The sequence below is a fragment of the Propithecus coquereli genome, unplaced genomic scaffold (genome assembly GCF_000956105.1).
Source record: "Propithecus coquereli isolate 6110/MARCELLA unplaced genomic scaffold, Pcoq_1.0 Scaffold71, whole genome shotgun sequence".
NCBI classification, from domain to species: domain Eukaryota; kingdom Metazoa; phylum Chordata; class Mammalia; order Primates; family Indriidae; genus Propithecus; species Propithecus coquereli.
In genome coordinates, this window is record NW_012153174.1 from 397,404 (window position 1) to 410,104 (window position 12,701).

General features: G+C 36.6%; 1 protein-coding gene across 2 annotated transcripts in view; it reads left to right on the plus strand.

Annotated features, from left to right (window-relative positions):
* The window catches only part of ASPH (aspartate beta-hydroxylase), a 231,714-nt gene that overhangs the window by 199,986 nt on the left and 19,027 nt on the right, over nt 1-12,701 (plus strand). For both annotated transcript variants that reach the window (XM_012661431.1, XM_012661432.1), the window contains one exon: nt 4,879-5,014. In XM_012661431.1, the coding sequence (XP_012516885.1) occupies nt 4,879-5,014 (136 nt within the window). The remainder of the gene's footprint in view (nt 1-4,878; nt 5,015-12,701) is intronic.

Here is a 12,701-nt window from a genome sequence, read left to right on the forward strand (position 1 = left end):
CAAGAAAAAAATTACTAAAAGAAATTATTTACTAACAGTACCTTTACTCCTAAATACCTAACTGTACACAGTCAAACCTTCAATCAAGTGTAAGAATAATAATAGCTTCAGATATTTTTAGAAATTCAGTTTTACCTGTGGTGTGTCCTTCCTCAGAAACAATTAGAATTGAATGATTAGGGAGCCCGATGCAATGTAGAGGCCAAGGGAACTTCCGCGGTGACCTTTGTCCATCCAGCAAGCTCAGACAGCAGATGGTCCAGATGAGAAGGAGGCAGATGGCTGCTGGAGAATTACCTTCAGAAAAAGAGAAAAAGAAAGTAAATGGATTATATGATGTTTTGGGCGAAGGGTAGTATCAAGATTTTATACTCAGAGTATAAAATCTGAGATATAAAAATGAGATTTTATCTCAGAGTTAGTGGAGCAGTAGTGTTAGGTGCATTAGAAAATTAAACCAACAAAAAAGGGGCAGAATAAAAAAAGCTGCATGTGAAATGAAGTGTAATCATTACAACTCAAGCGTGAATGATACCTCATTGTCATAATATTATAAAACCTGAATGTGAATTTACCCAGAGGTATGAAAGATTTGTGAAATTGACTGTATTGCCAAGCATGGAAAAGAAGGAAAAGAAGAAGACATCAAATCGTTAAATTGTTAACCTTCCCTAATAGATGTGAGATAATGTCTAAAAATTAACAAATCAAGAATAGCCGTATAAACACGTCATTTAGATGAGCGAGCTGTCTGGGAAGGTGAGGAAACTGCTCTGAACTGGGTGGAGGGTTGGGATTCAGGAGAGCTTGGGCATGTAGAATTCATGATGCTTGGAACTGGGAAGTCCATTTATAGCTGCCTGGAGTGCCAAATATAGCTGAGGTTTAACGCACAAGGCAAGTGCTGACGTTGGGTTTATGAAGCCATGTGGCCCTGCAGAAGCATCAAATCTCTATTTTCCAAAGTCTCTTTTACCACAAGAAGAAATGAGAATTAGAAGCCATTGTCTTCCGGGCAACCAACCGAAATACCAATACTATTAGTTTGTTTCTCTTTTCAGCTTTATGAAATGGATGAATTTAGGGTCAAGAAAGTAATATTTTAGAGGAGACCTTTAAAAATGTAGGCATTGCTTGCTCTTTGTGAGACTTCAAGTTTCTATCAGGATTTCCTTAAAAACGAAATATTTTGCTATTGCAGACAACTGAGTGAAATTAACATAGAGAAAATTTTATATTCTCTCTCATACACGCATGTGCACGCATACGCGCACACACTCTGCTATGGCGTGAATGTCTGTGACCCCCCCGAAATTCATATGTTGAAACCTAACCCCCAGGGTGATGATAAGAAGTAGGGCCTTTGGGAGGTGATTAGGTCATGAGAGCAAACCTCTCTTGAATGGGGTAGTGCGCTTCGTAAAGAGACCCCAGGGACTCTCTTGCTCCGTCTGCCCTGTGAGAACACAGTGAGAAGACGGCTGTCTGTGACCCGGGAAGCAGGTCCTCACCACACACACACACACACTCCCTGTGTAATTAAGTTAGGTCATTAATTTCCTGTAATCATGTGAATTTTATATAATGTGATTCCTTGGTTTGTGCTTTAAAACAACATTCTCAGGTCCTATCCTAGATTTCTCTCTCCATAAAAGCCCCTGTCATATCTTTCCAATGTTGGTAAACACTCCCAAGCATAGTCATTACTTTGGTCAAAAAAAATATTTACATCAAACACGTAGGAGATCATGATTGTTGTTGTCTCTGTGTTTTTCTTTACGTCACCAGATTTAACTGGTGGGATCTTTTAGTTCGCCCAGTTTCTCCCACTTGTCAAGGATGTGGACTGCCTTGGAGGCTTGCCCTCTGTGCGGTGCTCAGCGGGAAGCTCATTGCTCTTCGGGCACCTCGCTAGTGCTCCATCCTGACCAGTGCCCACACTGATGGGTGCCCAGTAAATCACTGTGCATGGGAGGCTGTGGGGCCCCACGGTTGCTCTCATGCTCCAGAGAGGAGCAGGGCCCCCCGGTCCACCACAGCCTGAAACCCTCGTGCCCCTCCTCCCGCAGGCGCCTTGGGAGTAATCAAGGGAGAGCGAGCAGAGCTGACTTCTGGCCCTAGCTGTGTTGCCCACCAGACTGTGGGCTGCCTGGCTCATTAACCACTCCTAGACTCATTTTCTCATCCTTAAAGTGAAAAAATTTCATCTATGTTAACAGTATGGTTTCTTCCAGTTGCAAAATTCTATGGCAAAGTATTGAACTCAGAAAATAATAAATGACTGTTTTTAATGAAAATAAGCTAAAATCTATTCAGCGTTTGGTTAGTATTGAGCATGTCTGGTGTCATTTAGCGCAGGTGTTTGGAGACCCTTCTGCACCAATTTGCTCCTTTCGAGCTTGAGTCTGTCATCCAACACTTGTGTGCCACATATAACAAGGGAAAATAAAAAAAGTTTTTTAAGAAAATTAATTACTACTCATAGAAAAGTACCTTGGCGATCCTTCCAGGGGAGGCTGGGGATGAAAGGGCAGGAATGACAACATTTCACATATAAAAAAGACAGCCTATTCTTAAGTAAAAAAAAAAATTAAATTGTACTGAGTGATGCAATCACTTTAACATTTTCCCCAGGGCTTTGTGCCCTATTTTAGTAACAAAAGATCAGCTGTTTCCAACCATGCCCCTAAATCAGCTTTCAGAAGAAATCAAAGAAACTTCTAAAATACCAGGAGGCAAGAGAGGAAGAGCTTGCCCTTATAAGGCATCAATAACCTCATTTGAAAAGTAATTTCATGTGTTAGAGAGGTAATTCTCTCCTCCTCTGTGTGACAGTTTAACAAGAATCTAACAGATTTTTCTAGCAACATGAACAAGTTACAATAACCACAGTGACTGTTGGCAATTTAGATGCGTTTGAAAAGATATGAATGTGCTACAGAATCTTGGGGTGCATTTTTTTTCCTTTTCATGCTCTTGGAATTTTTGACAAAACCATTGTATTCTCTCAATCTGGGGGCCTGTCAAAATGAGGGCTTTTGAGTATTTCTTTATTGAAATGCATTCTTTGACTTGCCACTTACTAGCTTCCTACTTGGGATGAATATGGAAACTAGTTGGCAAACTGAGCACTAAATATGGATGACTGATCAGCACCACCCCAAACGAGGAGCAGGTGTAGATGTTGACACACGTTAATGGGTGGATGTCACAGAAATAGAATTATAAAGTCAATGTTTAATCAAAATCTCTCTCTTGCCCTAGCATATTTTAATAACCCTAATGTTTTCACATGATATCAAAAGTGTTCCCTAGGGTGGCTGGGTGTGGCACCGTGTTCCACACAAATCTCAGTGTCTGTCTTTATCAGAGCCCTCTGCCTGTGCAGCTATCACGACTCCTTCTTGTTTTCCTGCGTTGACTCATGAATTCACAATGTGTGGCTTGCTACAAACACCTTACACATCATCTCATGCTTTGCTCTGCCCAGTAATTGGTCATTTCGCTTGACTAATTCAAAAGATAGAGAACCATGTTTTACAAGGCAGCCCAACCTATTTTTGGAGAGTGCTAATCGTTGTTTTCAATTTTTGCATCAACATCTTTTTCTTGGTTTGTAACTTATTAGTTCTAGTCCCATGCTCTTGAGTCACTTAAAATCCTTGGGACCAGAAGTGTTTCAGATTTCAATTTTTTTTCAGATTTTGGAATGTTTGCCTTATACTTACTGATTGAACATTCCTAATCTGAAAATCCAAAATGCTGCAATTAGCATTTTCTTTGAGCATCATGTCAGTACTCAAAAGATTTTGGGTTTTGGAACATATCAAATTTTGAATTTTTGGATTAGAAATACTTAACCTGCATATCTGGCCCCTGATGTTTGTTGAAATCAGCTAGTATCTTCCTCCCTGTCCATGAATCCATATACTCAAGTATTTCATCCACTTCTCGTGTAATGGAAATGATTGAAATTATAGAAATGATTGAAATTATTAACATTTCAAAATCCTACTTTATCTACAAAACTTTGTCTCTTTCCAATGGTAGAAAAGCTGTTTTTTATTCTTTTCTCTGGATGGCTGTTCATCTCAGTTTGCTGTTCCAATGCTCGCCCTCGCCTGCTTCCTCCCACCTGCCTTCCCACTCCTAATCGCTGCACAGTGCCATGGTGAAGATTGCCCAGAGGGTCCTCCACAGGGTCTGCAGTCACCACCCCACCCCCAGCACTCCTGGCTCTGCTGGTCACTAGCCCACTTTCTCGCAGGGGCTAAGACTCCCTCATAATAGGAGAAGTCAAAGAACTATTTTTATGTCCCTGAATTCTAACCACTAGTACATTTGTTTGTTTTGTTTTGCTGCTAATTGTATAACTTATCAAATGTTCCCAGGGACACTTTTCTGATATCTTTGAAAGTTTAAGTAATACTTACTGTGTTGAACGGCATCTTTGTAAGGAATTCTATTGAAAGGCGAAATGAAATCTGTGATCTGTATTCCAGCTTGGATGCTGGAGTGTCACATGGAGCTTATTGTAGAGGACTGATGTAGTATAATGAACAAGATCAATACTCTTGTCAAGTTGTAGTTTAAAAAACAAAAGTCTTTAGATAAAACATAAAAAAAATTGTGGAAGGGGTTCTTTCCTGAGGTTTCTAGGAATTATTGAATTTTTTATGCTGCAAAACATTTGGTTCTGAAAAATAATGAGTTTTTTATATAAACCTGTGATGAGAAAATTGAAATATAAGCAACCTAGATGAGAGCAAAATTTCATTACTTTATTAAACAAATCAAAAAAAAAAAAAGTCTGAGAGTCATCATAAGGTATTCTACCAGGCACATTGTCAGTCTAGTAAAGCCAGATCTTCCCTCCAGTCCTTAGAACGAAACTGGAAGTTAATCCGAGATGAAGGCCTTGCAGTGATGGATAAAGCCAAAGGCCTCTTCCTGCCTGAGGATGAAAACCTGAGGGAGAAGGGAGACTGGAGCCAGTTTACACTGTGGCAGCAAGGTGAGCTCCCGACTTCTGGATGGTTCTCTGTGGCCAGCAATCTGATAGTATCTTGTGATTACTTCCTGGGATTCCCAAACTTGAAGGAGATGGCCCAGAAAACCTAGATTTTTGAAATCCAGTCATTGTTTTTAAAAACTACATCTGAGTTCTTATTTGTGTATGTGTGCACGTATATATATGTGTGTGTATATTCACATGTGTTTGGGGATAAATATATATAAATAACATTTTGATTTTCTTGTTTTTTCCTGTTGAATGATGTGTTACTAACAGTAACCCTACTGTGTAGGCATAACTGAAAAGTCTACCACGTGTTATTAATGTCTTAGATAGGAACATCCCAAACCTCATTTGCTCCTGTAAAATGGAGGTGATGTTGCCTGCCAAAACAATATCACCACGGGCAAGAGCTCTTAGAAATGGTAACACCCCAGAGTCACAAGTCAATAGTAACTGCTATCGGAGCTCTTCAGGAATAAGAAGTGGTTCATATTCAACTTTGTATTTTGTGAGCTTTACCCAGGTCCAGAAACACAGGTGGGGCTCCAATATGTGTGTGTTCAATGAATTAATATATTAATCTATCTTTAAAATGAAAAACATTGAATTTTATCTTCAAGGCTCTTTCTAATTGTCTTCTTGAAAAGTTGAGTTAGCCTGGTTAACAATAGCTAAACAAAAGTAAATTAATTTTGAAGACTAAACAGCATGTGCTGCACATCTTCAGCTACACTAAACAAATTCAGAGTATGATATGCATTTAATTTACATTAAAGGACAAATAAGGACAGTGGTTTATCTCAGTTATGTTTTCAGAATTGTTTCTATGTAAGAACAAGAGGAACTCTTTTAATGTTTTCAAGGATATGTCCACCAAAGGAGAGATCGAGTGATTTCAAGTGACTGTCAACTTTTTGCCAACAAGATTTTTTTTCAATGGAGATACAGGGAACAAGATTGACCAAGCAGAAAAAAGAATTAGTGAGCTTAAAGACAGGCTATTTGGAAATACACAGTCAAAAGACAAAAAAGAAAAAAGAATGAAGCATGCCTACAATATCTAGAAAATAGCCTCAAAATGACAAATCTATTAGTTACCTTAAATAGGAGTTATGAAGAGATTAGGGTAGAAAGTTTATTCAAAGAAATAATAACAAGGAACTTTCCAAACCTAGAGAAAGATATCAAGATTCAGGTATAAGAAGATCATAGAACATCAAGCAGATTTAACCCAAACAAGGCTACCTCATGGCATTTAATAATCAGGCTTCCAAAGTCATGGGTAAAGAAAAGGTCCTAAGGAAAGGAAGAAAAAAGAAAAAAATAAATAACATAAGGGAGCTCAATACATCTGTCAGCAGACTTCTCAGTGGAAACTTTACAGACCAGGAGACAGTGGAGTGCTGAAGGAAAAAAACCTTAACACTAGAATATTATATCCTGCAAAATACCGTTCAGACATGAAGGAGAAATAAAGACTTTCCCAGACAAACAAAAGCTGAAGCATTTCATCAACACCAGACCTGTCCTACAAGGCATGCTAAAAGGAGCTCTTCAATCTGAAAACAAAGGACATTAATGGACAATAAGAAATGATCTGAAGGTATACAACTCACTAAATACACAAATACAGAATATTCTATTGCTATAATTGTGGTATATAAACCACTTATATCTGGAGTAGGAAGACTAAAAGACAAACTTGTCAAAATAACTACAACAACTTTTTCAGAGATAGTATAAAAAGATATGGATGGAAACAATAAGAAGTTAGAAAGCAGGGGGGAAGACATTAAAGGGTAGAATTTCTGTTATATTTCTATTTGCTTGTTTATTTCTTTGTAAACAGAGTTGTCACATGTTTAAAATAATTGGTTATAAAATGTTTTTTGCAAGCTTCATGGTAACTTCAAATCAAAAAACCTAAAACAATTTGCTCTTTTTGCTTAAGATTGCTTTTGCTATATGGGGTCTCCTTTGGTTTCATATGAAGCATAGAATAATTTTTTCTAGATCTGCAAAAAAAATGATGTTGGCATTTTAATAGGGATTGCGTTGAATCTGTAGATCACTTTGGGTAGTATAGACATTTTAACAATTTTGATTCGCCAATCCATGAGCATGGCATGGTTTTCCACCTTTTATGTCTGCTTCCTCAGTGTTTTGTAATTCTCCCTGTAGAGGTCTTTCACCTCTTTAGTTAAATATATTCCTAGGTATTTTATTTTCTTTGTCTTTGTGAAGGGTATTGAGTCTTTGATTTGGTTCTCAGTTTGACTATTGTTGGCATATAGGAATGCTACAGATTTATGTACATTCATTTTGTAACCTGAGACTTTGCTAAATTTGTTTATCAAATTGGAAGGCATCAGTTTACCAGACTTCAAGCTAAACTACAAGGCTATAGTAACTAAAACAGCATGGTACTTGTACAAGAACTGAGAAATAGACTAACGGAACAGAACTGGGAACCCAGATATAAAACCATCCTCATGTAGCCATTTAATCTTTGACAAAGCAGACAAAAATATATACTCGGGAAAAGAATCCTTATTTAATAAATGGTGCTGGGAAAATTGGATAGCCACAGGTAAAAGACTGAAACAGGATCCACACCTCTCACCTTTCATGAAAATCAACTCATGGTGGATAACAGACTTAAACCTAAGGCATGAAACTATAAGAATTCTAGAAGAAAATGTTGGGAAAACTCTTATAGACATCGGCCTAGGGGAAGAATTTATGAAGAAGATCCCAAAGGCAATCACAGCAACAACAAAAATAAATAAATGGGACCTGATCAAATTTAAAAGCTTCTGCACAACCAAGGAAACTATCACAAGAGCAAACAGACAACCTACAGAATGGAAGAAAATATTTGCATGCTACACATCTGATAAAGGGCTGATAACTAGAATCTATATAGAACTCAGGAAAATCAGCAAGAAAAAATCCAACAACCCCCTTAAAAAGTGGGCAAAGGACAGGAACAGAAACTTTTCAAAAGAAGATAGACTAATGGCCAAGAAACATATGAAAAAATGTTCAACATCTCTAACCATCAGGGAAATGCAAATCAAAACAATGAGATATCACTTAACTCTGGTGAAATGGCTTTTATCAAAAAGTCCCCAAACAGTAAATGTTGGCGTGGATGTGGAGAGATAGGAACACTCATACACTGCTGGTGGGACTGCAAACTAGTACAACCTCTGTGGAAGGTAATATGGAGATACTTCAAACAGCTACAAGTAGAACTACCATTTGATCCAGAAATCCCATTACTGGGCATCTACCCAAAGAAAAAAAAGACATTCTGTAAAAATGACATTTGCACTCAAATGTTTATAGCAGCATAATTCATAATTGCAAAGATGTGGAAACAACCCAAGTGCCCATCAATACATGAGTGGATTAATAAAATGTGGTGTATGTATACCATGGAGTACTACTCAACCACAAAAAATAATGATGATCTAGCACCTCTTGTATTATCTTGAATAGAGCTGGAGTCCATTCTACTAAGTGAAGTATCCCAAGAATGTAAAAACAAGCACCACATGTACTCACCATCAAATTGGTATTAATTAATCAACACTTATATGCACATATAGTAATAACATTCATCAGGTGTCAGGCAGGTGGGAGAGAGGAGGAGGGGTGGGTATATTCACACCTAATGGGTGTGGTGCACACTGTCTGAGGGATGGACACACTTGAAGCTCTGACTTGGGCGGGGCAAAGGCAATATATGTAACCTATACATTTGTACCCCCATGATATGCTGAAATAAAAATAAAAATCTACAACAGATACACAAAAAATAAAGAGAAAGAAATTAAAACACTCTACCAGAGAAAATCATTTTTAACAAAGGAAGACAGAAAGGAGACAAGGAAGAAAGAGAGGACCACAAAACAACCAGAAATCAAACACATCATGGCAATAGTAAGTCCTTACCTGTCAATAATAACATTGAATGTGAATGGAATAAATTCTCTAATTGAAAAACATAGAGTGTATGAATGGATAAAAAACCAAGAGCCAACTATATGTTGTCTGCAAGAAATCCACTTCACCTATAAAGACACATACAGAGTGAAAAGAAAGGAATGGATAAAGATATTACATGCAAATGGAAACCAAACTATTTGATAGGTAGGAGTAGCTGTACTTCTATCATAGAAAATAGATTTCAAGACAAAAACTGTAAAAAAGACTCAAGGAATGTCATTATATAAGGATAAAGGGATCAATTCAGCAAGAAGACATAACAATTCTAAATATATATGCCCCCAACACTGGAGAACCCAAATATATAAAACATATATTATCAGAGCTAAAGAGAGAGATAGACCCCAATGCAGTACTTGTTGATGACCTCCACACTCCACTTTCAGAATTGGACAGTTCATCCAGAGAGAATATCAACAAAGAAACACTGGTCTTAATCCACACTTAATAGATAATGTTACGGAACATTTCATCCAACAGCTGCAGAATTCTTGTTCTCCTCCTGAGTTCATGTGTTATTCTCAAGGATAGACCATATCCCAGGCCACAAAACAAATCTTACAAAATTCAAAAAAAAATTGAAATCACACCAAGTATTTTCTCTGGCCACGATGGAATAAAACTAGAAGTCAATAACAAGAGGAATATTGGAAAATATACAAACACATGGAAATTAAACAATATGGTCCTGAATGACCAGTGGGTCAATGAATAGATTAATAAGGAAATTAAAAGAAATTTCTTCAAACAAATGAAAATGAAAACATATCAAAACCTATGGAATACAGCAAAAGCAGTAATAAGAAAAAATGTTATACCAATAAATACCTACATCAGAAACGTAGAAATGCTTCAAGTAAACAGCCTAATGTTGTATTTCAAAGAACTAGAAGAACAAGAGCAAACCAAACCCAAAATTAGTAGATGAAAAGAAATAATAAAGATCAGAACAGAAATAAATGAAATTGAAACAAAAAAAATACAAAAGATCAATGAAATGAAAAATTGGTTTTTCAAAAAGATAAAATTGACACACCTTTAGCCAAACTAAGAAAAAAAGAGAGAAAACCCAAATAAATAAATTCAGAAATGAAAAAGAAAATGTAACAACTGATTCTGCAGAAATCCAGAGGATCATTAGGGACTATTATGAGTGACTATATGCCAATAAATTGGAAAGTCTAGATGAAATGGGTAAATTCCTAGATGTACACAATCTACCAAGATTGAACCAGGAAGAATTCCAAAACCTGAATCGATAATGAGATAGAAGCAGTAATAAAACCTCTCCCATCAAAGAAGAGCCCAGGACCCGATGGCTTCATTGCTGAATTCTACCAAGCATTTAAAGAACTAATACTAATCCTACTTAAACTATTGCAAAAAATCAAGGAGAAGGGAATGGTCCCAAACTCATTCTATGAGGCCTATATCACCCTGATACCAAAACCAGGCAAAGATACAGCAAAAAAAGGAAACTGTAGGCCAATATTTCTGATAAACATAGATGTAAAAATTCTCAAAAAAGTACTAGCAAACCAAATTTAAAAACACATTAAAAAGATTATTCATCATGATCAAGTTAGATTCATACCAGGGATACAGGGATGGTTCAACATACTCAAATTAATCAATGTGATACATCATATCAACAGAACCTAGGACAAAAACCATATGATCATTTCAATTGATGGTGAAAAAGCATTCGATGAAATTTAACATGCCTTCATGTTCAATACAATAAAAAAAACTGGACATAGAAGGAACTAACCTCCACATGATAGAAGCCATATATGACAGACCCACAGCTAATATCATATTGAATGGGGAAAAAATGAAAGCCTTTCCTCTAAGATCTGAGACAAGACAAGGATGCCCACTTTCACCATTGTTATTTAAGATAGTACTGGAAGTTCTAGCTAGAGCAACCAGAGAAGAGAAAGAAATAAGATCAACCAAATGGAAAGGAAGAAGTCAATTTATCCTTATTTGCAGACAATATGATATCTAGAGAAACCTAAAGACTCCACAAAAAAACACTATCAGAATTGATAAACAAATTTAGTAAAGTTGCGGAATACAAAATCAAAATGAAAAAATCAGTAGCATTTCTATATGCCAACAGAAAACAATCTGAAAAAGAAGTCAAGAAAGTAATCCCATTTTGAGTAGCCACAAATAAAATAAAATACCTAGGAATAAACTTAACCAAAAAAGTGAAATATCTCTATAATGAAAACTATAAAACACTGATGAAAGAAATTGAAAAAGACACACAAAAAATGAAAAGATATTTCATGCTCATGGATTAGATTAATCAATATCGTTAAAATGTCTATTGCAGAAATAGAAAAAATAATCCTAAAATTTATGTGGAACCACAAAATACCCCAAATAGCCAAAGCCATTCTGAACAAAATGAACAAAACTGGAGGAATCATATTACCTGACTTCAAATTATACTACAGAGCTGTAGTAACCAAGACAGCATGGTACTGGCATAAAAACAGACACATAGACCCATGGAACAGAATAGAGAATCCACAAATAAATCCACACATCTATAGTGAACTTAATCTTTAAAAAGCTACCAAAAATATACAGTGTGCAGGGTGGGGAACCTGCAGCCTTGGAGCTATGTGTGGTCTTCTGGATCCTTGAATGTGGCCTTTTGAATGAATCCAAATTTTATAGAACAAATCCTTTTATTAAAAGGGGCACAGCAGAGAAAGATGAAGCTTTTCTTGCCTCCCTTAGTCCTTAAAAAAGAACAATCCTGAAATAAGAAGGCCACAGGTTCCCCATCCAATCCAATCAAAATAGATTAAAGACTTAAATCTTTAAACTTAACCTGAAACTATGAAACTACTAGAAGAAAATATTGGGGAATGCTTCAGGTCATTGGTCTGGGCAAGGAATTCTTAGGTAATACCCCCAAAGCACAGGCAACCAAAGCATAATTGGGCAAATGGTGTTACATTAAGCTAAAAAGCTTCTGCACAGCACAGGAAACAATCAACAAAGCAAAGAGACAGCCCATGGAATGTGAGAAAGCATTTGCAAACTACCCGTCTGACAAGGAATTGATAACTAGAATATATAAGGAGCTATGACAACTCAATAGGAAAAAAATCAAATAATCTGATTAAAAAATGGGCAAAGGGATCTAAATACATATTTCTCAAAAGAAGACATACACAATGCCAATAGATATGTGAAAAAATGCTCAACATCATTAGTCATCAGAGAAATGCAAATCAAAACCACAATAAGATATCATCTCACCCCAGTTAAAATGGCTTTTATCAAAAAGATAGGCAATAACGAATGTTGGCAAGGGTGTGGAGAAAGGGGAACGCTCGTACACTGTTGGTGGGAATGTGAAAGTGCAACCACTATGGAGAAGTATGGAGATTTGAACTACTGAAGGACCTAGTAATCCCACTGCAGAGTATATATTCAAAGGAGGAGAATTCAGTATATCAAAAAGATATCTACACTCCCATGTTTATTGTAACACTACTCACATTAGCCAAGATTTGGAATCTAAACCTAAATGCTCATAGTGGATGAATGGATAAAGAAATCATGGTACGTGTACACAAAGAAATACTACACAGCCACAGAAAAGAATGAAATCTTGCCATTTGCAAAAACATGGATGGAACTG